This window comes from Neurospora tetraspora (assembly GCF_033439725.1).
Source record: "Neurospora tetraspora strain CBS 560.94 chromosome Unknown B0H65scaffold_1, whole genome shotgun sequence".
Classification (NCBI taxonomy): domain Eukaryota; kingdom Fungi; phylum Ascomycota; class Sordariomycetes; order Sordariales; family Sordariaceae; genus Neurospora; species Neurospora tetraspora.
The window spans coordinates 6,055,595-6,083,202 of NW_026944383.1; the positions used below are offsets into that span (position 1 = coordinate 6,055,595).

Genomic DNA, 27,608 nt, shown 5'->3' on the forward strand with positions numbered 1-27,608 from the left:
TTATCTATCACCTAGTTTGGCATGCATGATGGGGCGTATGATATCCTTTTCTCTGCGAACAGTATCAGTCTCTATATACCTGTTGATGTCACGGAGCATGTGGTTATATTTTTTCTTTCGCGGAGCCTGTTTACACTTTTGCCGTATTTAGCTTCACATCCTCACATCCTCATGAGCATGTTGAGCAGAAGAGGGGTTTGATGTTGAGGGACTAGTGTCTGATAATTTACTAGGAGGAGATGTCGGTTGGATGGTCATTATGTTGCTTATTATGGGCGAAGTTGAGCGATGGGATTCTGTCGCAGGGATCTCAGTCAACACCATCATGTCTATCGACTGGCCTATATTTTCTGGGAGTTTCCAGTCGGCTGCTGATGGTAGGGACATGTATAAGGTGGCAATTGGGTTGTTTGAAGTCGTGGAAGTGAGGCTTTTGGAGTTGTATGATGTACCTATACCGCAAAGTGGAAGGAGTTTGTACATACACCCACCACCTGTAAGTCACTGATGAACGGACCACTGAGCGTGCACGGCCTGTGAGCCCTGGTGTGCCTGGTCCAAAGTCCAAACACCATTCAATGAATGGGGCGACCTTGATGGCCAGACCATTCCGTGCCCCTGAATGCCGATGGCCTGACCTGACCTCCAGTGTAAACAACATCGTGAAATGGTACGTACCGGCAGCCGTTCGCCACTGCCAATTGTTGACTCACAACTGTCAGGCCACCCACTGGAGTCCTTTATCAGGGTCCCCGTACCCCGCCGCCGGGCACTGGATCCCGTCGGATGGAAGCTTCCGTTGACTGCCCCGCCAAAATTCACCTTTCCGCGTCCTCGAATTCCACCATCTCAAGCGCCCAATTCACTTTACTACACCACGCTAGTAACGAATTCGACAAACCAACATGGCCGACAACGCTGCCACCACTCCCGCGCCCCCGGCCGAACAGCAGCCTCCCGCCGCTGCTCCCGCTGCCGCCCCCGCTGCCGAAGGCGCTGAGGGCGAGGGTCCCTCCAAGAAGGCGCAAAAGAAGGCTGAGGCCAAGGCCAAGAAGGAGGCCGAGAAGGCTCGCCGCGCTGCTGAGCGCGAGGCCGCTGCTAAGGCCGCCGGCAAGAGCACCGGACCGACCGAGGATCTCGCCAAGGACAACTATGGTGTCGTCAAGGAGAGGAAGGGACAATTCGAGCTGTCGGCTGATGTCGAGGATGTCAACTTGAAGAACATCGGCGAGGAGCACGTCGGCAAGGCTGTCATTGTCAGGGCCTGGGTCCAGAATGCCAGAATCCAAGGGTAGGTTGCGCCCTCTTCGGGCCTGTTGTCTAGGAGTCATCAAGACAGAAAGATGGGCTGACCGGCTTCTTACACTGTTACAGCGCGAAGATGGCTTTCCTCGAGCTGCGCGAGGAGGGCGCCTGGACCATCCAGGGTGTTTTTGCCGCCAACAACGAAGGCACCCCCGTGAGCAAGCAAATGGTCAAGTTCGCGGCCGGTATCAACCCCGAGAGTTTCGTCGTCGTCGAGGGTACCGTCGAGAAGCCCCTCGAGCCCGTCAAGAGCTGCAAGGTTTCCAACTACGAGCTGCACATCCGCAAGATCTTCGTTCTCGCCGCTGCCCCCCAGATGCTCGGCATGACTCTGGCCGCCGCCAACCGCCCCATCACCAACTTCAGCGACGAGGAGCCCGCTCCGGAGAAGGCTGCCGAGGAGGGTGTCGACAAGCTTTCCATTACCGCCGAGTCCTCTATCCCCGCCGCTACCATGCTCACCCATCTCGACAACATCATCATGCACAAGCGCGCCCCTGTTCAGCAGGCTATTGCCGATATCCGTGTGGAGGTCAAGGATCTGTTCAGGTCTTACCTCAAGAGCCACGGTTTCAAGGAGTTTGAGCCCCCCTGCTTGATCGGTGCTGCCTCTGAGGGTGGTGCCAACGTCTTCCGCATGCCCTACTTCGACAAGGAGGCTTTCCTCGCCCAGTCTCCCCAGTTCTACAAGCAGTTTGAGATTGCTGGCGGCAGGAAGCGCGTCTTCAGCATCGGTCCCGTATTCAGAGCTGAGAACTCCAACACCCCAAGACACATGACTGAGGTAAGCTAGACGAAGGACATTAGACGAGTTGGAGAAAAGCTGGAGCTGACATGTGGCCTAGTTCACCGGTCTCGATCTGGAAATGGAGATCAAGAAGGACTACAGAGAGGTTCTCCTCATGCTCGAGGGCGTCCTGCTTCACATCTTCCGCGGCATTAAGGAGCGCTGCGCGGCTGAGATTGAGCTTGTGCGCTCCGTCTATCCCGCCGAGGAGTTCCTTCTCCCCGAGCCCGGCAAGGAGGTCAGATTGACCTTTGCTGAGTATGTGTCTCCCTAGCGACCCCACCCGCCCCTGAAAATCACCTCCACCGTGATAGCTAACGTAATTGTCAACAATTAGGGGTCAGAAGCTTCTCCGCGAGGAGGGCCCCGAGGAGTACCGTAACGTGTCCGACGACGAGGACATGAGCACCCCCCAGGAGAAGGCTCTCGGCGCCATTGTCCGCAAGAAGTTCAACACGGACTTCTACGTGCTCGACAAGTTCCCCGAGGGTGCCAGACCCTTCTACGCCAAGCTCGACGACGCCAACCCCAACGTCACCAACGCCTTCGACTTCTTCCTCCGCGGCCAGGAGATCCTGTCTGGCGGTCAGCGTATCAACGACCCCGAGGAGCTCGAGGCCCGCATCGTCCAGAAGGGTGTCGACCCCAAGAGCGGCGGAATCAAGGAGTACGTCGACGTGTTCAGACAGGCCGGTGTGCCCGCCCACGGTGGTGGTGGCATCGGTCTTGACCGCGTTGTTGCCTGGTTCCTTAACCTGCCTAGTGTCCACCTTGCGGCGTACTACCCCAGGACGCCCAAGAGGTTGCTTCCTTAAGTGACTTGATGATGATGGGAGAGATTAGGAGATGGGCGATTTGTGTTGCGAAAGTCACGAAGCGTGTTGGGACATTTTTTTTACTAGATTTTTTCACGACATAGAGCTCATGCCAATAAAAGTTATGATGATCTTTACGAAAGTCTTTTGACTCGGGGAACGGATCCAAGCTGTACCGGCCGACCGCAGGCACATAGGCTTTGCGACTGTACATGAAGTGATGCCTCACGCTGCAGAGTGCGTACTGTATCGGCGTCTGATGTCATCAGGGGGTCGGAGGCTCGTTGGTGCTGCAATGGCGGGAAGGTGTACACAAGTAGATGGGCCTGCATTAGATAACGCGTGTTACGCGAAGCAGCCGTGGCAGCAGCCACCTTGCAAATGTTTGTTTGCCGACTTGCTTGGACCCAGCCAAGCTGTCACATTGGGCTTTTGCAGCTGTTGCATTGACCGCCGCTTTACATATGTACATGTTGAATCTCGTCTTGCCAAAGAGCTTGGATGATTCCATCTCGTCCATCTTTCTGTGCCAAAAGAGTCGCACGAGTTTGCGGGTTGCGACTAATGGATACGAGAACCTTGGCTAACCCGCTCACCTTTTGATATGGGCATCAACGTCTGAATGATGAATGTGAGTGCCATTGCGTCGTTTCCGAAAGAGGAAAACTAGGGGAAGCCTGGTCGTCTCTGGGTCGTTGCGTGTTCTGGAATGCCAAGCAGTCCACTCTTCCATGTTTTTGTTGTGCAGTTGGAACGATCCCACCTTTCAACAAGCGACACATCCAGCCATACGCCATATCACGGCGGCCAACGCATCTGGATCTGAATCGTGCATCTCAAAAATCAAGAAACGCTCACGTGCCCCAGAGTGTAAACTAGGGTAGGTAGCATTGGATAGTAGCTCGTCCGGTGAAGCTGTCAAGGTACCCAGGAGTCACAGCAAGCCCTGTTCCATTCAGCTCTCACCGCCGATAATCGTCATGGCTTCACCATTCGGTGAACAAGAACAACGGAAACTCCGCCGCGATGGAGTCCCGGATGAGGTCAGCGAGGGGGGCAAGCTCGGACCCTTAATCGTCTCGCACCGCTGAGCAGTGAGCACCGCTATCTGGGACTGACAAATCCGGCCTAGCGTGTCGATTAGCGGCCTCCCACCAGCCAGTCGCTTCCAGTTCCTTGCAGGGAAATCGGGGTCTGAAAACAGGTCCTAGTAAGTGCCCAGTGAGACTGTAATTCACATGACGAGGTGAAAAGTCTTAGGGGGTACTCATCAGGACATATTGACGGATTTTTCCCCGTTGCACCCAGTAAAGTCTGATTTGGGTCTGTTCTCAGACCCCCATTTCCCTGCAAGGTTGTTCCCACCAGCCAACGACAAGTCAACGCCAAGTCTGCGTCGATCCCCCGGCCTTGCCCCTTCCACCCACATCCACCTTGTCCACTTCTTCCCTTTCTTGGCATGGCCTTATAAGCCCCGGTGCCTATCTGCTACCTGCCCACGTTGTACCTACTTCTGTCCGACTGGACTCCCGCCCAAGCAACCTATCCCCAAGCCATTCGGCATCAACTTTAGTAGACGAACTTCGGACTTACAACATCCCCCCGCATCTGCATTTTCGAGCCTTATCTCCATTTCTTTCTTTTCCGTTGCAGAGCAGTGCGGTTGAAGAAGTACACGCCCTCTCCCTCGAACGAGTCGACCGGTCAATTTCGATGAAGGAACCTTCGAATAATTCCTCGTACACAAATCGCATTCGCTCCTGGGCAAACTCCAAGACGCATGGAGCTTCAGGCCCCGTCAGCTTGCTTCCCATAAGCAACCCTCCCACCGGTACTACCACTACCAACTCCATCACCACAGTCGGCCAAGATGCCACGCTCAACGACAGCAGCCGCGGCGGGAATGTGCCCTCCGCGCACCAACAACCCCAGCAGACTTCCACAGACTCTTCGTCAACCGGCGGCCATCACAAGGAGGATAGCAATAATGGCGCCAAATCCCCGACGGTTACATCACACCAAGCTGCGGGGCAGGGGCCTGAGTTAGAAACTACGGTCGCTGCTGCCGCTCAAGAACAAGAGCAGAAGCAGAAGCCGAACATCGCAGTTAGATTTGGGAAGGTCGTCAAGCAGGTCTTGTTTCACAACAAGCTCGTGAACTTGATGTTGGTCTTCGTCCCCGTCGGCATTGTCGTCAGCCAGCTACCGGGCTCCTCGCCTGGTCTCGTCTTCGCCATGAATGCCCTTGCCATCGTTCCTCTTGCCGGCCTCCTCAGTTATGCCACCGAAAGCGTGGCCCGTAAGCTTGGAGACTCGCTCGGCGCCCTGTTGAACGTTACGTTCGGCAACGCTGTAGAGCTGATCATTTTGTAAGCCCGCTAATCGAAAAAGTCCCATGTCTTTATGGGACTGCTGCGCTAACACTCCTTCGATAGTATGTACGTTTTCCACCTGCCAGTTGGTAATCTGATCAAGACAAGAGAGAGCGAGAAGCCCTTCTGTAACAGGATAAGGGCATTATCGGATCAATTGCGTCCCAAATCATTGATACTGCCTTTCCCGTTACTCCCATCCCCATGTTGAGTCCATGTATTGCTGTGCCATTCCCTATCCAAATTTGTCCATATGCTTACAAAGTCTGTTTTGTTCAACGTTTACAGTATCGCCCTTGTCAAGGTAAGCTTTCCGAGTTCCACCCGCCCACCATGGGGTTTAACATGGCTAATAACTGTTTCAGGACGAGATCAACATCGTACAGGCTTCACTCCTTGGCTCAATCTTGGCCAATTTGCTCCTCATCCTGGGCATGTCGTTCTTGCTTGGCGGTCTTCGTTTCCGAGAACAGGTTCGTTCAATCACCTTCTTGACGTGTGAACCTTTAATGGAGCCTTGTTATTGACCCAACTTGTGCAGATCTACAACAGCACCGTCACCCAGATGAGTGCTTGTCTTCTCAGTTTGAGTGTTATTAGCCTCGTCTTGCCTGTATGCTCATCCCCGTGCCATCTTCTTTGGTTTTGACCTGCTAATGCTCTTACAGACTGCCTTTCATTATTCTTTCACGGACGAAACTGACGCCGACAAGAAGACTCTGAAGATCAGCCGCGGCACCAGTGTTGTAAGCTTTGACTTTCTCAAACGACAAAATTTTTCAACGCTGACTTGATTACAGATTCTTCTGCTTGTATACGTCATTTATCTTCTCTTCCAGCTCTTGTCTCACTCTTACCTCTACGAATCCACTCCTCAGCATATCATTGATGAGGAGTCTACTCCGGGACCCGCCGCCGGCTGGCTCGATTCCTCGAGCTCTGACAGCGACTCTTCGACAGATTCGGACTCGTCGGACTCGGACTATTCTCGTGAGACAGTCTCCAAGAGAATGAAGCGTGTAATGCGTGGTGGTCACCGCAGGAGAAAGTCAAGCATCATCTCGAACCTCACGAGTGAGAGCGTTGTTGCAGGTCCTGCTAGGACGCCCTCATTCGGTACCAGTGATGTCACCCCTGTTTGTGATGAAGCCACACAGGAGGACTCGTCATCGCGGCCCGGACTCGCCGTTAATCTGCACATCCCTACAACGGAAGGAAATGAGGAGGCTGTTGAAGACGACAAGCATTACCGCAGGCGGCACAGATATAAGCGACACATGAAGAAGCATCGCAAGCACAAACACAAGAAGCATCACCATAACGGATCTCAGGAGTTTATGAATGGACAAACCATCGATGAAAACGCCGAGGTTCAGCCGGATGTTGCGCCACCACTTTCGCCTGGCGAACCCCGTCGCGTCGACTTCGCCGTGGATCCTGCTATCTCTGCCGATAACGCTCAGGCTGAGACATCAGCTGGTCGCCGCCCTTTCCCCGGTCTTCGCGGCATGTCCCTTCGCCCTGTCGCCAGGAACTTGGCACCGGCTGTCTTTGTCACCGGCCCTGATTCCGTCAACACCCCACCGGTCCCCTCCGGCCCTGTTCCGCGCGTCCGTTACGGCATTCGCAGGACGAACTCGCTACCGGACCGCCTCAGCCAATCACTGTACCGTCCTCAGGGTGCCTTGATGCCTTCGCAGATTCCAATGTCCGCTGTTGTTGACGGCGCTGTCCCCGATAAAGACGACGATCATCCCAACGACTTGTCCCGCGTCAGCGCTATCATCCTCTTGCTCGTATCTACCGCCCTGGTAGCCGTCTGCGCCGAGTTCATGGTTGACTCGATCCACGCCCTGGTCGAGACTTCCAAGGTTCCAGAGCTCTTCATTGGCTTGATTATCCTTCCCATTGTCGGCAACGCCGCCGAACATGTCACGGCTATTACCGTTGCCATGAAGAATAAGATGGATCTGGCGATCGGCGTCGCGGTGGGTAGTTCTATCCAAATCGCCCTCTTCATCACGCCGCTCGTCGTCATTATTGGCTGGTGCATGGACAAAGACATGACGCTCTACTTCACGCTGTTCGAGACGGTGTGTCTGTTCGTCTCAGCTTTCATCGTCAATTTCTTGGTGTTGGATGGTAGGAGTAACTACCTGGAAGGAGCGCTGTTGTGTGCGACATACGTCATCATAGCCTTGGTGTCATTTTACTCCCCTAACCCGACCGATCCGAGCGGGAGTACTTAGAAAGATGACACAAAGACCTTGAAAGTCACAGAGGGCGACGGATATGGTTGATTCATGAGGAATATGCGGAAGTTACGAGGGAGGACGTTTTATACCTTTTCTTTTTATGTGCCAGCATACAGGATCACAGAATGTAGCTGAGCTGTTTATGTACATGCTGCTTCTATGTGCATCAGTCACTTGGCTGGCACGGTTGATTGGGCTGTGGTTTGTGGCAGCAGAAGGGGAACGATACAGCTCTGACGAAATGGGACCGGCATGATGTTAATGATGACTGCTGGACACCTAGCGGTAGAATATTATGCGATAATGGAATCACGACTTTGGCCTGGGAGCGAATTGTGCTTCATATGAATCAGACGTGATGTAACAGTGAACAGAACGTTGAAAGGGGCAACCGTACAACAGTGCACAGATACAGTGTTATATTTGAAACTAATACGGTGGGCAAACACCACTGCATGCCTGCAACAGAACGCGGCGCTCCCTGCAATTGAAACCTTCGTAGCTTGGCTCTGTGGCTCGCGTGGATCGACCCGACCCGCGCATTCAATTGCACAATCGTCGAACCCTCAACCGCCGTAGCAAATCATCGCCAACTCCCCGCCCACAACCACGGCTGTGAGGGGAATTCCACACCATGACATACGACTGGGATCCTTATAAAGACATATGTCGTCGTCTCTACGTCGACGAAAAGCGAAGCTTTGCCCAGGTTGCCCGGTATATGGCAGAAAACCATGGATTTACCCCCAGGTATGTGAACAACACTACTCGCCCATCTCCCTCGCCGTACACAGTACCACGATCGGGCATCCCTCCCAGTCTTGGGCGGTGTATATAGCTCGCGCAGCAAAACCCCAGCTTTCGACAGCCTCTTCCACAACACCAAACTTCGCATGTGGTTTATTACCTTCCTTGGCCTACTGACTGACCATGGCACTCTACTTCCAGCCGGCGCACCTTTTGGTACAAGTTCAGGGAATGGGGCTGGCCCATCAGGGTCAACAAAGCCTACAGCAATACCGAGTTGATCGCCAGAATCAAGGAACTATGGGAACAGAACCTCAAAGCAACGGAGATGTTACGCGTCCTCAATGGGGAAGGCTACGACATAAACGATCGTACGCTCAACAGGATCCGCCAAAAGTGCAATTGGAAATTGCGCTTGAAGACCATCCAGGACCTACGAAAAGGCATCATCAGGCCGCCTGGGAAACCGGCTGACGGAACAAATAATGGCGACAACGACGGTAATGACGACGGCGACAGTGATTCCGATGATGATAGCGACAGCGACAGCGAAGAGCCAAGTAGCGAGGAGGACGAAGATGATGATGAGGAAAACGCCGCGGAAGACAATGGACAAGGGTCGTCTAACACACAAGGCCAACATCACGACCAACACCCGAGATCAGCATCTGGAAGTTTGCCACTTGGCCCAGACGACGAACTGACCCCCGAACAACGTGCTCGCAGAGAAGAGAGACGCCGGGTGCTCGAGCAAGAATCGGCAGAACGTTGGGCCCTCAAGAAGCGGCGACGGAGAACCAGGGGGTGGGCAGGCCTGCCTCCAGATCCGAGCGGTCTGCCTCCTCGCTTTCCATCCGAGACAACCCTAGACGAAGCCAAGGTTATCCTGCAGCTCGACGCTGCGGCCTACAAGGCGCTGCGGGAGAACTTCGAAAAGATTTGCAGGGAGAACAACGTTATCAAGAAGACAATTGCCGGGCCGGAGAAATGGGAAGCCCTGAAGGAGCAGATGATCCGTGATAGCATGCATCTCCGTGCTATCATGTGGGATCAAGCCAACATGGAGCAGAAGAAGATTGCGATCGATGTTATCTGCTGCGACGTGACCAAGCGGATCAGGACGATGCAGTCACACATGACACTAGCACAGGCCCGGAACCTCCTCGGGCTGAATCCGGAGCAGGGTAGATACATTCGAGGAACACTTTACCTGCTGCTGGGTCAGGAGAAGTTTGGGTTCAAGCATGTCGAAGGGATCGATAAGTGGAACGAAATGGTACAGAAATGGTTCGACACCACGGAGCTACTGCAGGAACTATTCCCTCCAGGCTGTGAGCACTGGCCTAACGCCAAAGAGAGGAAGAAGGCTATCGAGCTGCTGGCCCGTGACGGAATGAGGAGATACAGAGGTGATCAAGCAAAGTTGGAGAAGGATGCTTTGAATCCACCGCCTCCCAAGGCTCCTAGGAAGCGTGCCCCTCCGAAACCGAAGCCGGCCCCGACTCCCGCTCAACTTGAGAGGGCCGCAAAGCGAGCCGCAAAGGCTGCTGAGAAGGCTGAGAAGGCAGCTCAACCCAAACGAGGCCGTGGCCGACCCCCGAAGAATAATACGGCGGGGCCATTAACGGCACCGGCACCGGTACCGCATACGGTTGTGCGGCTCGCGCCACCCGAATCGTCTAGCTCGTCCGAGAGCTCGTCCGAGAGCTCCTCGGAGGAGAGCGAAGCGGAGCCGGATGCCCAAGATGTAGACGACGGCAACCTGGATCCGGACATTCTGTTGCAACAGTCAATTGAAGACGATAATCCGTTTGGAAGTTATTCTACCGGCACTCATGTTGCCAGTGGAAGCGGCAGTGCTGGTGCCAACGTTGCTGCCAGTACCATTACTGCCCACACCTCTTCACACACTCCGAATCTTGCTCAAACTCAAAGCCGTGTTCAAACTCAAACTCAAAGCCGGGCCCAAACCCGTTCCCAAGCTACGCAAAATTACGCAGCCAACCGGAACCAGATGCAACAAGGCTATAGCACTTCGAACCATGGCTTAACCCAGGCTCACGCCCAGCCGCAAGCCACCATGTATACACAGCAACAGCAGCAACAACGCATCCGGGAGCAACAACGCATCCAGGAGCAAACACGATACCGACAGCAGCACTTCCAGCAAAACCCCTCCGTCCCAGTCCAAGTCTCACAGCCAGTGGCAACTAACCCCTCAACCTCCACCCCATCCTCCATGGCCGTCTACTTCCGCCTCCACGCCTCCTCGCCTCTCCAAGGCGTGGTCTCACGCATGTGGATCGCCACCCTATCGGGCCGCTCCGTCCAGGAACTACGCAGCACCGCAGTGGCCAACTACCCGGGCGTGGTGTGCTTGGCCATCGAGGGAATCGTCAAGGACGGCAAGGGCGGGGAGTTGCCGTTGCCGGTTAGTGATGATATGGAGATGGAGGCGTATTTGCAGCATATACAGGGCATGGGGAGCGGGGCGCCGACGTTTAGTGTTATGCTTGTGCCGGCCGCAGCGGCGGCTGTTGGGGGGTCTTGGTGAGGGAGAGGCATGAGGGGGGAATTGGTAGGGGTAATGTGTTTTGTTCTATATATGGGTGTGTGGAAGGGATCATGGAGTAACTAGCAACGAAGACGAGAACTGTTGTCGATATCGGAACATGAGTACCAGGGATATATGGAGCATGGATACGATACGGTTTCTATTGCAACAGAAATCTAGCGTATAGACACGCCGAATTCAATGTCCGGTTAAACCCCCGGATGACCCCAAATCTCGGACTTTTCAGTCGGACATCGGCCGGTAGGTGCTCCGGCGTTTGCGGTGGATTTCCCGGTGGAGGCCTCCACTTTCCCCGATCTGTACCTGAACGAAGACGTCATGGGGTGCCAGGGGCTTAGACGCTGCGCCTAGTGGGGTTTTTCGGGAACCGTTCAGGGCATGTTTTGCGGGGTACAACGGTCTACCAGAGCAGGTTAAGCTTGTGATGGCTGTGCTAACGGGACTTCACCTTCTTGTTCCATTTTGAACTCAGTATCTCTGTTAACGCACTTGACTTAATTCTATCGGGTCAACTTAAAGCAGCTGTCACCAAGGTGAAGTCGGGTATAACTTCATGCATGCAAGAGTGTTTGTAACCACCGTATCCGAAAGTCCGATCGGACGGAAATGGACCAACACTAACAACGACCAACTGTCCCTTTATTACGAACAAATATCAAAGAACGGCAAATTGGACTCTCACAACATCACCTGAGCTGGTTACACTTGGCAATACCAAGGACAAAGTCCACGATAATCCAAGCAGTCTAAGCAGTCTTGGGATCTCGTCATCCAAGAGGCGAAGCAACGACATAGTAACGGTGATATAATCGCGAACCAGCACCACTCGTTGGTCACTCATTCCCAGAACGCCCGCATCTGCGTTCTCAAATATTAGTGGTGTAACACATCCCACCCAATCGGCAACGTCGACTGCTTCTACCTACATCATATAAGAGTTGACCCAGCCATCCATCAGACACTTCACCATGTGTTTCGGAAGCAAAGACAAGACCGACGATACACCCGGTCCACGACCAGCACAACCTCAACAGTCACCGTCACAGGCTCCAGGAAAAGTCAACATGCCTTCACCAGCGCAGTACAACGACCAGAATGACTATGCCCCTCCTTCTGGACCTCCCCCGAACTTTGGGCATAACCAGCAACACTCCGGCAACGACTACGCTCCTCCGTCCGGTCCTCCCCCGAGCTGGGGACATAACCAGTCCTCTGCAAATGATGATTTCGCACCGCCGCCTGGTCCTCCCCCTACTCACGCCAGACCCTACCAAAACAACGATGATTTTGCTCCTCCTCCCGGCCCCCCTCCCTCCCACCATCAACAACGCCATGACGACTTCGCCCCTCCTCCCGGACCTCCCCCTTCTCACCACCAGCATCACCAAGATGACTACGCCGCTCCTCCTCCCGGCCCTCCTCCCTCCCACCAACAACACCACGACGACTACACCCAGGCTCCCCCAGGCCCCCCATCTTCCCAGTCCAAGCCGCCTGCCAACAAGCAACACGACTGGGAATCCTTCGTGCCCGACACCGCGCTCTTCCCTCCTCCTCCGGCCTTCTTCACCGGCTACGACCGCTCGCACACCACCAACGCCACGGAAGAAGAAGCCAACGCGGGCGAAGCCTGGTGCGCTGCAAACCCGCTGACGGCGCCCATGGACCTAGACCCGGTGGCGCTCGACGCGCTCCGGACGCACAACATCCGGCTCATGTCATCCCCGCAGTTCCGCGGCAAGCTCGACTGGGTCAGCGCTGGCGTGTGGAAGTGCAAGACGGAGAAGGCGGCGGGGGACGCTTGTATCATCAGCTACCCGCCGCTGTACTGCGTCAAGTATGATTCACCCTTGATCCCGTCACATACTTCCCGGACGACGAAGACTATCTATTACGAGGTATCCATCCCGCGCCCGGCATCCAACAACCCCTTTCTGGGCGCCATGGGCGGAGGCAGCGGTGGCGGCAACGACGAAATCACCCTAGCGCTAGGCTTCACAGCCCTGCCGTACCCAGCCTTCCGCATGCCGGGCTGGCATCGGGGTTCCTTGGCCGTGCATGGCGATGATGGGCACAAGTACGTTAATGACCGGTGGGGCGGCAAGGATTTTACGCGGCCGTTTAGGAGGGGGGAGACGTATGGGATTGGTATGACGTTCACGAACACCGGCGGGAAGCTGGATGTGAATGTCTTCTTCACGAGGGAGGGAAGGATCACGGAGCAGTGGGATTTGCATGAGGAGGGCGATGCGGAGCAGGATTTGCCGGTCACGGGCTTGGAGGGGTTTCATGATTTGAGCTGTGCGATTGGAACGTTTTCGGCTGTTGAATTTGAGGCTGTTTTGGAGCCGGGTAGGTGGAAGTTTAGGCCGCAGGGCTTGTGAGTGGCTTTGGGGAGAGTTTGATGTGAGCGATGGGAGTGATGGATAATGAGCATCAATGGGCAATGATGTTATGATATTTTTAATGATTAGGGGTTTCTTCAATTACGGCCCTGTCCGTCTTTGTTTCCACTCTTGACGGTATTACTCAGAACTAAGGTAGGTATACGAAGTTCATTCTCAGGATGAGTTGATCAGATGTTATAAAGCAACAGAAATCATTCTTTTGTCTACCAGCATATACACAGCAAGGGTATCTATCCTTTTAATAATCCAGTAATAATATCTTCGGAAACACCCCATGGTCATGCCCATCTTCTTAGTCCAAGCCGGTCCACTCCTCCTCCTTCTCAGGGGCACCACCACCCTCCTTCTCCGCCTTCTGCGCCTCCCTCTTCCTCCTCTTGCTAGCCTCAATAGCCTCCCGCCTGTTATTCTCCCTCCTCCTCTCCCAACTGCTCTTGGTCGTGATCGTCGCCTTTCCGCCCGTCCGCCTGCTCTCCACGCCCCTAACCTTCAACTTCCTCTTATCCTCCTTCGCCACCTTGGGCAGCGCATCCAGCAGCCACTTCTGCACGCTACCCTGGGCCGCCTTGACAGTATCCTTCTCATCGATATCCTTGCCCGCCTGCTTCTCGCTCATGGCGATCACGTTGGCGACCGACTTGACAAAGGGGATATCGTCCTTGGTGTAGAAGGTGACGGCGACACCGCCCTCGCGACCGGCGCGACCCGTGCGTCCGGCGCGGTGCACGTACGCCGCGGCCGACACGGGCACGTCGTAGTTGACGACGCCGTTGACGCCCGCAAAGTCGACGCCACGCGCCAGCACGTCCGTCGTGATCAACACCCACACCTCGCCGCTGCGGAAGCGGGCCATGATCTTGGACCGGACCGAGTCCGAGAGCGACGAGTGCAGAACCGCCACGCGGGCCGAGCCGCCGGCCTCGAGCGGGATGTCGTACTTGAGCTCGTCGTGGAGCGCCTGGGCGCGCTCGATGGTCTGGGTGAATACGAGGAAGGGCGGGCGCAGTGGCGGGCCCGAGTCGGCTGAGGAGACGGGGTGGAGGAGCTGGCGCAGGGCGAGCAGCTTGCCGGGCTCGGTGGCGGTGTAGATGAGCTTGTGGGTGATGTTGGGCACGGCGGTGTCTTTGAGACCAACAACGAGGCGGATCAGCGGCTTGGGGGTCTGTTCGGGGGTGCGCTTGGCGCGCTTCTCGATGTGCTTGGTGAGGAGAGCTTCGATGTTGGAGGCCATGGTGGCCGACCAGCAGGTCATGCCGAGGTTGGGGTGGGTGCAGGCGCCCCAGATACCCATGGTTTGCTTGCGGAAGATGGGGTCAAGGAGAACATCGGCCTCGTCGAGGATGAGGGATTGCACGGTGGGGAGCGTCTTCTTGACGATCCTGGGCTTGCCCTTCTCCTTTTCGCCTCCGCAGAGGAAGTTGAGGAGGATCTTGGGGGTTGTCACGAGAATGTCCACCCTGGTAATGGGCCTCTCCTTCTTGGGTTTCTTATTGCCCTTGGCCTTGCTCTCCTCGTTCTTCTCAGCGTCAGAGTCCTCCTCCTCCTCTTCTTCATCGCTTCCCACAACCTCTTCAGGCTCGCTCTCTGCTTCGCTATCGTTATCACTGTCTTTTTCCTCTTCCTTGCCTTCCTGCTCCGTCTCCTCCTGCTTATTCTCCTCTGCAACCAACCGCAGCGTCCTCTTCATGAGAACCACGCGCACGCCGGTGCCAATGGCCAACTTCCTCCCTTCATTGACAATTTGACTTGCCAGCTCTCTCGTAGGCGCAACAACGATCGCCTGCAGAACATGCTCGTCTGTTTCAGGGGTATAATCCTCGGCCCTCCTCTTGATAATCGCATCGATAGCGGGAATCAAGAAGCTGATTGTCTTGCCACTGCCAGTCGGCGCAACACCGAGGAAGTCGATTCCCCTCTCAACCTTGACATCTTCCACACCTGTAGCCTTCTCCAACGCCATCTCTGGTCGCAGCTGTAGTGGCAGGCTGCCCATCTGCACCTCAGTCGGCACCCGGAATCCCTGCCGCGTGATATTGTCCGCCAGCGTGGGGTGAATGCCGTAAGTGTACTTGAGCTCGCCGAACGAGTTGAGCGGCTGCGGGTAGATCTGCTTCTTGTCCTCGTCCTTCTTTTTTTTCTTCTTGTCCTCCTCTTCCTGCTCCTTCTTGTCCTTCTTTTGCTTCTTCTTCTTAGAGGGCTTCTCCGTCGCCTCCTCGGGCTGTTGCACGCGACCGGCTAGAACTGTGAACTTCAACCGATGGGACTTGAGCATTTGCCGGCATTCGTCCTCTTCCATAAGCTTGGGTTTCTGCTTCTTGGGCTCGTCCGCCTTCAACTCAGCATCCTTCTTGGCGGCAAGCTCCTCGGGAGTGGGCTTGGGCGCAAAGTAATCGACGTCGCTGGCATCGTCATCGTCGTCTCCGCTCTCGGTCGCGTTGTTGGCCTGGGCTCCCTTTCTCTTTCTCTTCTTGCCTCGCTTGGCGTTGGAGCCGCCGACGTTGTCGTGGAAGAATTGGGGGTTGACTTTCGCTCCGGCAGAGGGGAGGAGCTGCGGTGCGCCCGGTTGGTTTTTCTTGGGCTGGGCTTTGATGCCTCGCGAGAGGACTTTGAAGATATCCATGCTGGGTGGTTTGCTTCCGTGGGATGTGGTATCGGGGCTGAGTGGATAATTGACAGAGATTAAGAGCTGTACGAAGCTTTGTGGTGGGTGGAATCAGGTGAATCTGGAGATGGGGGACAGAATCGACTTTGCAAAACAAAAGAATTCTTAAGAGTTTCCTTCCAATCGCCAGAACTGATCCATGAAAAATTTCCGCCCCGCAGCGGACGCCAGTGCTTATCTTGGCGGCTTGGGTGGGGCTCTGCACCGCTGTACCCCAACTTTGGGTCGTCGAGGTTCCCTTTCACTGTGCATTTACGCGGCCGGGATGCAAATGCTCCCCTGAACAATGTAAACATTCCACTTGCGCTGGAGATGTGAGGAATTGGATGTCACGAAGGGGGGAGGGGTATCCATTTTGTGTACTCGTCTACTCTAGTCTATCTTTTCAGTCCCAGGTCAAAAATCAGGCAGTTTGATTTCCTTCATTGTACACCCTCGCCGACAACATCCTCGCACCTGACGCACAAGGAGTCCTCAGCAGGAGCAACGAATCGCCAGCACCTGGGACATTTATGGTCCTTGGGAGGCAATACCCACGCCTGGCAACCCTGACCACCCATCTCGAAGTCCTGGACGTACTTCCAGGCAGGCCCTCCCTCTATGGCACCGCCGAGGTCTACAGAGGATACGACAAACATGGCATCTAGCTCATCCTTGTACTTTTGCAAGACAGAGAGTGCCTTGCTGTCCTTGGGAGCGTTGATAACGACAGAGCAACCAAGGGACGAGCCAAGAACCTTGCCCCTGCGTGCCAGTTCAGACGCGGCCTTGATGGCGGCGTGCGTTTCCATTAGGACGGGAATGTCCTTGCGAAGCACGGCTTCATCGTACCTTAGACGGTTGGAATCAATAAGGGGCGAGTTATAGAGCTGATGAAGAGGATGAAGAATAGATGGGTCTTCCTTCATCCACGCAGGTCGATGCTCCCAAGCCTCCTCGACCAGGACAGGTGTGATAGGGGCCAGCATTCTGAGGAAGCCCATAAAGATAGGTTCTAGGACACCACCGCCATCGGCGCAGTACAACCTGTCCTTCAGGGCTTCGAGGTAAAAGGCAGAAAGGTCGTTGGCGATCCATCTGTTGAGACTGCTGAAAGCCTTGTTGAACTCGTAGTTCTTGTAGTGTCTCTCAACCTCCGCCATAGTATCCTTCAGCTGGACAAGAGCAATGTGGTCCAAGGCAGTCAGTGGAGTTGTTCTGGCTGACTGTTCCATCGAGCCCGTCAGCATCTTGATGATGGTGCGATACTTGGTTAAGGACTGATGGATAGTCTTCAGCACAGGCTCGCCGAGGACAATGTCACTGGTGTAATCACTGCTCGCTACCCACAAGCGCAAGGCGTCGGGGCCGAGAGCATCCTTCGGGGGAGGCGCATTCGGATCCCTGTCCTTGTTCTTGACCTTCAGCGGAGGAAGTAAAGAACCATCCATGACTTGGTCAGCCGAAATAATGTTGCCTAGTGACTTGGACATCTTCTTGCCGGCCTTATCCAGCGTAAAGCCATGAGTGATGAGTGTCTTGAATGGTGACAGGCCAACCGCATTAGTCGTACCATCAGGTGTCGGGCCTTGAACCGCCATAGCTGCTACTCGAGTGAGCAAACTCGACTGAAACCAACCGCGATGTTGGTCAGAACCCTCAAGATAGACATCCGCTTGCCTGTCCGTCTGGGTCCAGCTGCTACCACTGTCAAACCAGACGTCCATGGTATCTCTGCCTCGGGTGAAGGGGCCCTTGCCCTGAAGAGATGCGGGAATCCAGGCAGGATCATGAGCATCATCAGACCACCAAGCATCGGTGCCTCTCTCCTGAATAACGGAGATGATGTGCTCGATGGTCTCCTCAGTCATCACTGCATCACCATTGGCATCGTAAAGTGCAGGGATGGGTACACCCCATGCACGCTGTCGTGAGATACACCACTCGCTCCGCCCCTTAACAAAGGCCTCGAGCCTGCTTCTCCCGCTTTCAGGGACGAACTTGACCTCCTCCAAAGCCTTCAACGCCAACTCTTTGATATTGTCTACATCAGCAAACCACTGCGCGGTAGCTCTGATGATGATGGGCTTCTTGGTCCGCCAGTCGTAAGGGTACTTGTGCTTGTACTTGTGCACGTTCAGGACATTGTCCTTGAAAAGCTCGAGCACGGCAGCAGAACCGCCCTCAAGCACAGGAATGCCCTTGAGACGGCTTGGGTCATCGGGATAGGCTTCCTCGGTGAAGATACCATCGTTATCAACAGGTGCGGAAACAGGAATTCCCAAGTCTTTGCAGATCAGGTAGTCATCGAAACCGTGGCCTGGGGCGCAGTGAACGAGACCGCTTCCTGAATCAGGCGTGACGAAGTGGCCGTGGATAAACGGCTGAGGAGCAGCAGCCTTGCCCTGAAGAGGGTTGATGTACTGCAACTGGGTGAGCTGGCTGCCGGGAACAGTGGCTAGAATCTCAGGAGTCTCCTCCTCTCCCAGCAAGACCTTGGCAACGCGCTCGAGACCGCCCTCGGCAACAAGATAGGCATCCTCTCCCACGCGGACAACATGGTAGAGCAGATCATCGTGAACGGCGATGGCTCTGTTGGCAGGGAGGGTCCAGGGAGTAGTCGTCCAGATAACGGCATACAGATTCCCGGTAAAGCCTTCCAAGCCGGGGATGGCAGTGGAATCCTTCGTGATGGGAAACCTGACGTATGCGGATTTGGAGATATGCGACTCGTTGTACTCCAACTCGGCTTCCGCCAGGGCGGTTCCGGAAGACGGCGACCAGTACACAGGCTTGAACTTGCGGTAGATCAGGCCGCGACTGACCAATTTCTGGAAAAGACGCAGCTGGTTGATCTCGAAGGCCATGTCCATGGTTGTCCAACGGTTCTCCCAGTTACTCATGACGGCGTATGTCCGGAAGCTGTTCATCTGCTCCAACACCGTCTTGGAGGCCAGATCCCGCGCTGCCTGGCGGATGGCATGGGGTGTCATGGTCTTGCCTTGTTCGGTGCTGACAGCCTTGAGCTCGATCGGGAGTCCATGACAGTCCCATCCTGGAATGTAGGTGACACGCTGGCCTGGCGCAACACAGCTGATCAGTCAAAGGTTCGAAGCGCTCGGAGAATCAGCCGCCTGGCATCGTTCGCGCACCTTGCTGGACCTTAGTACGGATGATGATGTCCTTGAGGATCTTGTTCAGGGCATGGCCGGCGTGAAGGCTGCCGTTGGCGTAGGGAGGGCCATCGTGGAGGAGGAAGGTATCGTCAGCAGGGCGGTTGGCGGCCTGCCACTTGTAGAAGTCATCGGCGCATTTCTTGATGTATTCTTTGTGTTGGGTGGGGAGAGGGCGCGGCCTGTCTCGTCTGATGTCAGTATTCGACCGCACAGATGTTCTTGGGAATGGTTTCTGTTCTTACGGAAGAGTGGACTTGGGCAGTCTCAGCGTGGAAGACCAGTTCTTTGACATGTTTGACGCCTCATGTTGGGGTTGGATACCCAACCAAAGACCTCAAAATGCTGGAGTCACAAGTCAACATTCGCAAACCTCCAATGCGCTGTAAAATTTCGCGACGCGATATCGCACAGAGGGGCAGCGCAGCTCCCGTCAGGCTGGATAGCTCCCCGCTAGCTCCTGCTCTCCCCTGTAAAAGTCGGCGCTGCAAGGCTGCCCGGTCCGCTGAGCTGAGTGTCGCTGGCATGCCAACCGCTAGCCCCACCTCTCCCTTTGTCAACAAAGAACGACATCATCGTCATCAACATCCGTCTCATCCCCGCCACCTAACAAGACTATGTGAACCACTTCTACCAGATATTATCTATGGCGCCGATAAGACGTTACCTTCGAATCACAAAGTATTCGGTGCTCGAATGTCGTATTTACCTCGATAACCCGGCCTTGGCACACTCATGGCTTCTCAACCCCAGGAATCCCATTCTGCCCAAGGTCATTGAGGCCGTACGTCCACTAGTATTGCCCAAGTTGCGTGAGGAGAGAGAACGCGCGCAAAGCAAGAAGAAGAGCAAGAAGCGGAGTATCAAGGACGTGGTCATTGAGGGTATGTCTGGCTGATGTCCAGTCCAACACCAAACGACATGCTTCCCTGATCCGTTTGTTGTGACAGACGTGTATATGCCTGTAAACTGACATCTTCATAGATGACTTTGAGGTATCTGTCTTCCTCACGGAAACAGACACTCGACACTCTCTATTGCACAAGCAGAAGCACTTTCGAGACAAGATCCAGACCAAACTAAAGTCCAACTCGTCCAAGCTCACGGGAGAATCACGTGAAGCACCCATCGATGTTGACGTAGAAGCCGCTCTACTTCGGGAGGCAGCCGACGACCATGATGTGCCCATGCTTCGAGAGGAAGATAGCGAAGATCAGGAGGTCAACCTAAACGATATCCCTACCGTCGATGAAACGGACGTCATATCCGAATCCGCCAATAGGAGATCAAAACGAAGACGTCGGCAAGCATCGGGACCAAACAATGAGAGTGGCGCTGATGACGAAGCCCAAGTCATTGACTCAGACCTATCCGATGATGATGGCCTGTTCGTTGGCGACAGCGACGACGACGGAAGCGAAGGGCCTCCGGCAAGGAAGCGTCGCAAAGATAGGCAGCCTGCTGCTGAGGAGGGCGAGCGTGACGACAAGAAGAAGCTTGCTATGGACATATCATATGAGGGCTTTGCCATCTACGGTCGCGTACTCTGCCTCGTCGTGAAACGGCGGGACATTGGGCGGACCGTAACGGGGCCTTCAGGTGGCAGAGCTCTGACGGCCCAGCCTGGCGGCCAGGCAATGCTGGAAAACTGGATCACGTCTACACAACTTCCCGAGGCTGCCGTGGGAGAGGACGACGCGGTTTGAGACGGCTGCCAAGCTGGCTGTCCGGCTGAAGTTGGTCCACCAAAGACAGTCCTTCATGGCCATCACAATGCCATTTTACAAGGGATGGGAAAGCAGGGGGACCCAACCAAGCTTCTCTTTCCTCCACCGCCTTCCATCACACCGCCTACTTTTGATGGCTCTTTCAGACTCCCTGGATTTATCGGACTCGGAGTGACCTCTCCGTCCCTCATCACCAGGCACCAGGGTCAGGTTAGACAGGCCAGCTGATTCTGATGTCATCGACGGCTTATTGCCCCGCGTTCTTGAAACGAACAATTTGGTGACCATCAGCCTGGGACGCGATCTACGGATGTTGTGCACCTGGCGTTTTCCCAGGTGCTTGGTGTGCCCGGTGTGCCTGGAGTACCTGTTGTACCTGTCGTATCCGGAACCTTCAGCAAGGCAAGGTTCTTCTTGGCCTTCAAAACATGCCATTTCGCTCAATCGATTGGCAGATTTCGCTTCCCAGAGCACGGAAAGGGCATGGCGGATACCTTGGCAGAGATTGCCATGCTGCCAGGACGTGATAAGCAATCACACCACATGGGAAACTTTGTGATTGCAACTCCAAGATGAACCATCCGTACTGAAATACCTTAGTCTGGGGTAGTCGACAAATTACAGTTTACGAACACTGTACGTACGTACCCTTACGTTACACGCCTCATTCCAGATGATGCAATCGGCAGCCTTTTCAGTCCCTTTTCGGGGATCGACCACCAACCCAGGCACATGAAACACGCCCCCCTGACGAAATTAAACTAGTGTAATAAACACCGAACGACTCTTGATGCGGCCCACACCGAATCTGGGGCAAAAGGAGCATATCCAATTTCTCGTCGAATTTCCATCAATAACAATGGCAAAATTCCTAATCATGGATGCCGGTCAAGCCGCTGAAACGCGATATACACAACCATCATTGACCATAATGCATCTAGGACAGTGGCCAACCTTAGGACTCCACTGGTCCCTGATGCTCAGGCAAGATCTCGATAACGGCACATCTTTGTCGCACCTTGGTGGACTATCGTACTCGGTTTCTCGTCAACATTTCATTGGGTGATGACGATATTCAAAACCTGTATTGTGTTGCTGGAGGGTAGCAGAGGAGCAGAGGTACCGGTACGGTTGTCAGGGATTTACGGATGTATCTTCTTGAACGCGGTATCGTAGGACCCCGATGCTCATCGCCTCCCCAGGTTTATCTAGGTTCATATTTATAGAAGGAAGGGAAGGAAAAAACGTGGTGAGCCCTGACATATATGGGGGAGGAAATGCTACGCTGTGGTGACCGGGAAGAAGACGGATATAAGCAACTCCGAATGGAGGATAATATGTAGCGTCGTTGGCATTGGGATTAGTAGGCTGGTTAATACATTTGCAACGCATGAAGTTGACAGATCACTTCTAGTGTCAGCATCAGGATGCTCTCTGCCTGGTACCAACTGGCATTTGGTGAGACGCCCTGACAAATGACTCGTACCTATAACGGATGAATTACTACTTTACGAATGAATCAATGACAGCGAAACAGTCACAAGTAAATAATGCATCACGTTCAGTGGTTCTGCTCACGTATGTGGTTGATGGTAGAGAGGATGCATCAAGGTAGTTGTGTGTCGTCGATGTATAGGAAGGTGGTCAACCTGTTCCATATAAGTGGATTGTTTAACACAAGACAATAACTAAATCGAAGGCGCGATGACCGAGTGGCCTAAGGTGTTTGACTCGAACTACCATTCGAGGTCTATCAAATCTCTTCGGAGGCGCAGGTTCAAATCCTGCTCGCGTCGATTCAACTTCTCTTTTTGCCTTTTTGTACTTGTCACCGATGCACCCGTGAATCTTGCTAGCAGGTCTTCTCTTTTTTTTAGTTTCTAATTTGTTTTTGTTTCGCCCATGCAGAAGGGTTTCAAGTACGGGTGGTATGATAGTCGAAGTGCAATAACGGTAACAAAATTGCTCGGTCGGTTACTGTTACGCAAGTGATCATGAAGTTTTGTTCGTGGAATATGGCACGATGTCAAATCGTTCGTTCGCCTCTCCTACAAATCTCACCAGCTTCATTATCAAGCCATTGTATACGCACTCCGAAAAGATCGCTGACAAACTGAAAGCAACACAAAGATACACGTCTGTTCAGTAATCGTCAACCCTATCGCCGACATCCGAGGCATGGCGCAAGTTCAACGTTGTGGTACGAGGCTACGTTGACAAATGTAGAATGCTAGCCGGACTTACAAGGCCCGACCGATATGGCCTCATGGCAACAAGCTACCGATCTGGGCGTTGAAGTAATATCAAGCACTGCACTTGTGCAAAAAAGCTAGTCCGGATTATACCGTACCGATATCATATGGCGCCATCACATTCTCAACCAGCACGACACAACGAACGGCCAAAGACAGACGGACGAACGGACGGAGAGAGGAGGGAGGGCGAAAGAAGACGGATTGGTTGAGATGTAGGTTTGTTTACTACAGTAGTTCCGGTGTACCAAAATTGGTGATATGTGCATCATCGCCTGATATCCGTTCGATATTCCGTTTGCGCAAGTGGTTGCAGAAGAGGCGGCCACCCTCACCGCAACGCAACCAGCGAGCGATAAACCAAGAATGGCATATAATGTCAAACTGGTCCGAACGGGGCAAGAGCCAAGAGAAGAGATGGAATATTGGTTTTGGGCTCAACGCCATGATTTCGGTGTACTATAGGTACGCAGTATGTAATGTAGTGGCTAGTCGTTATGTATCAGTTCACGGAGAGACATTGCCCACCAACCCCAACGGAATAAGTCCCAAGAGGGGATAGGGCAAAGCCCAGGAAATGATGGTCAACTTGTCCTTGTCGCAGGCGGTATTGTAAATGGCGTGTCTGAGCTGTTATTCCCCATCAGGTAGTGTGTATGGATGTGTGTGTTACACAGGTAGATCTGGTACACGGCGGATGTTACCAAATAAACCCTTGGACACACAAACCCTTTTGGCTTGCCGAAACAACCGACCGACACCCGGCCGGCTTGATGACAAGACAAATAAAATTATATACCTACTGGGATTGACTTGTACCTCCGTGATGCTATGCCCGGTCTTAGCGTTTTACAGGGGATTGTCTTTAGGGTTTTGAAAAGGAATGTGGGTGTGCAATTTTGGGGGGCTAACCTTGTTTCGTTTTCATTGTGGGTAAGTTTCTTCTTGCCTTGTAAGTAACACAGCCTTCCAGTTTCCCCATTCTCTGGGTGTTGTTGGTCAGACAGACGAAAAGGCATTGCCAGGCTCCAGGTTGCCAAGAGCAGGACAAAAGCTAGCAGAGAAAAGCAGGGTCCAATATTACAGTCACAATGTGTCTGTCATGGTCGTATCGACAAGGACAGCACCCACCAAATACTGGTTTTCGGTTGGGAAAGAAACTATTTTCTCTCTTATCTCTGTGAGACTGTGGTAGTGCCGTTGACGGGTACCTGGGCAGAGAGAACCTCGGAGCTATGTACCAGCGCGATGGAACCCACCGTATGTCCGTAGCGTCGCAGTATCGAACAGTTGAATCACGAGAATACAGCCACATTGACAAATGCAAGAAATTTGGGTGCAAAGTGAGAAGAGACCGGGAGTCATGGCCTGGCACTAGCAATTCTCTAGCGTTGGTCTCTTTTTTTTCACTTTAGCCTTGTCGTCGTCGTCCGATTGTCGGGCCTCGGTTCACTGCCCTGTCTAGGGGCTTGGGGCTAGCTCAGCCAGAATGGTACGTAAGCTCAATGAGAAGAAGTGAAGTTTTTGCGCCAGAAACAAAATCGGAACCAACCGAGTCGCAGTAACATTGAATACACGTCCACCAACACTTCTCAAAGTTTCAATGATCGACATTCATCGCCATCATGGTCGTTAGCGGTAGCGTCCTGTAGCGCCGTAAGCTTGATCGGAGTAGGTAGTTTCGCCCGTGTTGTGCCCACTTGGAGCCATGGTAAGAACCGAAAACCCCATCAGACACCCCCAGATGCCCCCAGATATCAGCAGATTTTAATCTGGTGTATGCGGGGCGAAGGGACCTGGCTAACCAGGCAAACGTTTCAACAAAATTTGGTGACAACGTTGGACTTTCGTGTTGGAGAAAGTGAGACTAAACCCCGGAGATGATGACGGGAACTTTTTAGTTCCAACGTCTGGCTCGGCTCTTGACTTCGGCTCTTGGATGCGGCTCACAAGATGATGGGAGGGAACCGACTACGGTATCTCAGTACCGTGATGCGCCTCAACCGCGAAGGTGAAGACGGCTGGGCGGATGAGGACAAGTCGGCACTCTCGGCACCCCAAGGTGTTTCGAGGCGGTAGCAGGGCAAACGAAACAGGTCCCTGAATGGCCTTCATATCCGTGTTAAACTGCCCAGAAGCCCAGGAGATCGTGTATCGACACAGTAGCACTTAATGCTGGCGTTGATCATGAGGAAGCACGCTCGTCATGATGATGTTGCGCATCAATTCAGATCCCCCAAGTTGACAGACGAGATCGGAGCGGAGGAAGCCGATGAGGGACACCGAAGGAGTTCAGACCAAGCTACACCACAAATCGTTAGCGGCTCGCAGTCTTGTCAGGGGTGTTCATTCAGGTCCACGTTATCCGCTCGATGCGGACGAGCAGCCCTTCCACGTGGCAAGACAGGGGTCTAAATCGCTCTTCTGTCAGGTACGGCGTACGGCGCATGATGCACCCCTGAGCAGCTGTAAGTTTGCTGGAACGGGATGCCAATCACCCAATGTCGCCAACTCCAAGAGGAAATTGTCCGTGTCGCCGTGGATGAGATGCATCAACTCGAGACACAAGTCCTCACAGGCCGTTCCATGAGAACGATAAGCCGTGCTGTAGCATATTGATACGCTTTAACTTGGGTGAAACTCTTGGTTTAGTGATCAATGTCCTGGAGTTGATATCAATGTAAAATACCGTAATGAACTTACGAGCGGCTAGCGTCGCTATAGTACCATCTCTCTCTTGTCTATTCTCAACCAGCCTTTTCCTCTCTCGTCGCCCGTTCTCCAAACTCCGATGGAAAGTTCCGATGGAGGTTCGCGAGTTTGTCTGACTTTGGACTGGCAGATTCAGACCGTGGGGCGCATCAATCGCAAAAGTTCTCGCTTGGCTCTGCTTTGGTTGAGAAAGACAGCGAGAAATTAGATATCTCGGCGGCCCTAGCTGATCAGGCTAGCTGGAAAACCCGGAGAATGCCCTGGAGATAGCATGGTGAGCTTGGAAAATGGAGCGAGACCAATCTTCCTCGGCTCTGTGCTTTGATTGGTGGCAGTCCGAACCCTCATCCCTGACCCAGAAGAAACCCTATTAGATGCAACCCCCAGAGAAATGCAAATCCATATCAAGTTACCTAGTTTATGCAAGTATGCTGGTGGCCCCCCTTCGCCCATTTGTATGTAAGTGTGACCCTAGTAACTGCATGACTCCTAGTAAATGTAACTTTTTTGGAGACTCCCTATAGAGCCCAGATTAGTTGCATTTACTAGGGCTTCTACTGTATCAAAGGGTCGATGTGCCTGGCGTGCCTGGTGCCGTATCCTGGTCACTTCGCTCGAAAGCCTCCGTACCAGCTGACCGGGCTGGGCGAACGTCGCGCACCAAAAAGCACTCCGCATGACAGCACGGTGAGCAGAAGAAACGTCTGAGACCATGGTTATCCAATCAGAAGCAGTACCTTTGATAAGACTGAGATGGACATTCGATTGTTCCTGACTTAGAGATTTTCGGGGTCGGCCTCTAACCCAAAGCAAGCACGCCGCCACGTGGCCCCAGGTGCGCGCCCATATCGGTAATCCGGTGCTAATCGACACCTTAACCACAAGAAGACAACTCTATCACGTCATTGAAGCACATATCGTGCGGGGTTTCGTGATGAACTGGAGGGTGGTCTTGGGCCTTCGGGCTGGGTCGTTCCCCTGGGAGGTCCTTAGTGCGCGGATATTTACGTGCCGACAACAACAAACCGTCCTAGGCCAAAGCCCGATAGAGGTGAACCCCAGCCTTGGGGGTAGCGCGGCTCTGGTAACACAAGACGGCGCAGATAAGGCATCCGGCAGCCATAAGGGACAGATGGGGGGAAGGGCAGACGGATGGGTAGGACAAAGGTACGGATGCAACCTTTACCCAGATAATCCCAAGGGAGCAATGTCATAACTTACCACTACTACGGTACTTATCCGAGCTAAGTCGTGATGCTGTGCCCGTTGGTCTTCACAGAGATGACGGCACAGCCTCCTCCATCTCACGTTTGAGAGTTTATTACCTCCCAAATACCATTGGCGTGTGCCTGCTGACTGCATAGTGCGGATCGTGGAGCTGCACAACTGTTGACCAGGGATTCTCTTTTCGGTGGATATGCTTAGCCAAGCTCACGGGCAAGCGCGCCTTGCTGGAAACAGGGCACATTCTGACAGCCTCCCTTCATCACAGTCTTTGCTATCCCGAAAGAGCCGTAGGGTTGTCGTGGTTTTGCCAACTCCCCGGTATCCCACGGTTGAGGCCGGTGTGCCGGTGTTCCCGTGTGCCAGTGTTACCACTGCGGTGGTAAGAAAGCGGTGGAGGACTGCTTACGCCGTGCGACTCTCACCGGTCAAGTGATGTGATGGGTATATTTCTCCATGCGTACATGGCTGCTGTCCTCGAGTGCGGCAGTTGATTATGTCCGAGACGTGTCACATTCCTTCGTGGTCATGACCTGACCAAAGTGGTTGCCTTGTTATCGGTCGGCATATAGCCTCTTTGCCTGATACTATATCGCATCATTTCTAAGCCGCCGT

General features: G+C 53.8%; 7 protein-coding genes and 1 non-coding gene across 8 annotated transcripts; 6 read left to right on the forward strand and 2 right to left on the reverse strand.

Annotated features, from left to right (window-relative positions):
- The first annotated feature begins 686 nt into the window (after positions 1–686).
- On the forward strand, positions 687–3,057 carry B0H65DRAFT_54128 (aspartyl-tRNA synthetase). The gene is made up of 4 exons (XM_062829171.1): positions 687–1,291; positions 1,375–2,089; positions 2,151–2,350; positions 2,430–3,057. The coding sequence occupies exons 1-4, from the start codon at positions 906–908 to the stop codon at positions 2,905–2,907; spliced, it is 1,779 nt and encodes a 592-aa protein (XP_062687019.1). The 5' UTR covers positions 687–905; the 3' UTR covers positions 2,908–3,057.
- Positions 3,058–4,254: 1,197 nt separating this feature from the next.
- B0H65DRAFT_452631 (Sodium/calcium exchanger protein-domain-containing protein) lies at positions 4,255–7,863 on the forward strand. The gene is made up of 7 exons (XM_062826110.1): positions 4,255–5,274; positions 5,308–5,312; positions 5,568–5,583; positions 5,645–5,752; positions 5,821–5,892; positions 5,948–6,025; positions 6,080–7,863. The coding sequence occupies exons 1-7, from the start codon at positions 4,621–4,623 to the stop codon at positions 7,526–7,528; spliced, it is 2,382 nt and encodes a 793-aa protein (XP_062687020.1). The 5' UTR covers positions 4,255–4,620; the 3' UTR covers positions 7,529–7,863.
- Positions 7,864–8,015: 152 nt separating this feature from the next.
- On the forward strand, positions 8,016–11,212 carry B0H65DRAFT_452634 (uncharacterized protein). The gene is made up of 2 exons (XM_062826111.1): positions 8,016–8,284; positions 8,483–11,212. Exons 1-2 carry the CDS (start codon positions 8,169–8,171, stop codon positions 10,833–10,835), a joined length of 2,469 nt encoding a protein of 822 aa, XP_062687021.1. The 5' UTR covers positions 8,016–8,168; the 3' UTR covers positions 10,836–11,212.
- Positions 11,213–11,745: 533 nt separating this feature from the next.
- B0H65DRAFT_54184 (uncharacterized protein) lies at positions 11,746–13,460 on the forward strand. Its single transcript, XM_062829188.1, has one exon. The coding sequence runs from the start codon at positions 11,825–11,827 to the stop codon at positions 13,238–13,240; it is 1,416 nt and encodes a 471-aa protein (XP_062687022.1). The 5' UTR covers positions 11,746–11,824; the 3' UTR covers positions 13,241–13,460.
- A 1-nt stretch (position 13,461) lies between these two features.
- B0H65DRAFT_54185 (P-loop containing nucleoside triphosphate hydrolase protein) lies at positions 13,462–16,043 on the reverse strand. Its single transcript, XM_062829189.1, has one exon. The coding sequence runs from the start codon at positions 15,882–15,884 to the stop codon at positions 13,557–13,559; it is 2,328 nt and encodes a 775-aa protein (XP_062687023.1). The 5' UTR covers positions 15,885–16,043; the 3' UTR covers positions 13,462–13,556.
- A 253-nt stretch (positions 16,044–16,296) lies between these two features.
- B0H65DRAFT_54243 (tRNA synthetases class I-domain-containing protein) lies at positions 16,297–19,547 on the reverse strand. The gene is made up of 3 exons (XM_062829204.1): positions 19,324–19,547; positions 19,058–19,260; positions 16,297–18,984 (listed from the first exon to the last, which is right to left on the reverse strand). The coding sequence occupies exons 1-3, from the start codon at positions 19,371–19,373 to the stop codon at positions 16,349–16,351; spliced, it is 2,889 nt and encodes a 962-aa protein (XP_062687024.1). The 5' UTR covers positions 19,374–19,547; the 3' UTR covers positions 16,297–16,348.
- On the forward strand, positions 19,548–20,822 carry B0H65DRAFT_54233 (uncharacterized protein). The gene is made up of 2 exons (XM_062829203.1): positions 19,548–19,962; positions 20,063–20,822. Exons 1-2 carry the CDS (start codon positions 19,725–19,727, stop codon positions 20,782–20,784), a joined length of 960 nt encoding a protein of 319 aa, XP_062687025.1. The 5' UTR covers positions 19,548–19,724; the 3' UTR covers positions 20,785–20,822.
- Positions 20,823–22,503: 1,681 nt separating this feature from the next.
- On the forward strand, positions 22,504–22,601 carry B0H65DRAFT_t22. Its single transcript has one exon. It is a non-coding gene; the product is annotated as a tRNA-Ser (tRNA).
- The last annotated feature ends 5,007 nt before the right edge of the window (positions 22,602–27,608 follow it).

Bases quoted from the DNA above. Each gene is read 5' to 3' on its own strand.
- B0H65DRAFT_54233 (XM_062829203.1), top strand. From the start codon at position 19,725: ATGGCGCCGATAAGACGTTACCTTCGAATCACAAAGTATTCGGTGCTC. The intron at 19,963-20,062 runs GTATGTCTGGCT...ACATCTTCATAG, and splicing joins CAAGGACGTGGTCATTGAGG to ATGACTTTGAGGTATCTGTC.
- B0H65DRAFT_452631 (XM_062826110.1), top strand. From the start codon at position 4,621: ATGAAGGAACCTTCGAATAATTCCTCGTACACAAATCGCATTCGCTCC. The intron at 5,753-5,820 runs GTTCGTTCAATC...CAACTTGTGCAG, and splicing joins GTCTTCGTTTCCGAGAACAG to ATCTACAACAGCACCGTCAC. The intron at 5,893-5,947 runs GTATGCTCATCC...ATGCTCTTACAG, and splicing joins TTATTAGCCTCGTCTTGCCT to ACTGCCTTTCATTATTCTTT.
- B0H65DRAFT_54184 (XM_062829188.1), top strand. From the start codon at position 11,825: ATGTGTTTCGGAAGCAAAGACAAGACCGACGATACACCCGGTCCACGA.
- B0H65DRAFT_54243 (XM_062829204.1), bottom strand. From the start codon at position 19,373: ATGTCAAAGAACTGGTCTTCCACGCTGAGACTGCCCAAGTCCACTCTT. The intron at 19,261-19,323 runs GTAAGAACAGAA...CAGACGAGACAG, and splicing joins CTGCCCAAGTCCACTCTTCC to GCCGCGCCCTCTCCCCACCC. The intron at 18,985-19,057 runs GTGCGCGAACGA...GTGTTGCGCCAG, and splicing joins CCGTACTAAGGTCCAGCAAG to GCCAGCGTGTCACCTACATT.
- B0H65DRAFT_54128 (XM_062829171.1), top strand. From the start codon at position 906: ATGGCCGACAACGCTGCCACCACTCCCGCGCCCCCGGCCGAACAGCAG. The intron at 1,292-1,374 runs GTAGGTTGCGCC...ACACTGTTACAG, and splicing joins CAGAATGCCAGAATCCAAGG to CGCGAAGATGGCTTTCCTCG. The intron at 2,090-2,150 runs GTAAGCTAGACG...CATGTGGCCTAG, and splicing joins CCCCAAGACACATGACTGAG to TTCACCGGTCTCGATCTGGA.
- B0H65DRAFT_452634 (XM_062826111.1), top strand. From the start codon at position 8,169: ATGACATACGACTGGGATCCTTATAAAGACATATGTCGTCGTCTCTAC. The intron at 8,285-8,482 runs GTATGTGAACAA...CTCTACTTCCAG, and splicing joins AACCATGGATTTACCCCCAG to CCGGCGCACCTTTTGGTACA.
- B0H65DRAFT_54185 (XM_062829189.1), bottom strand. From the start codon at position 15,884: ATGGATATCTTCAAAGTCCTCTCGCGAGGCATCAAAGCCCAGCCCAAG.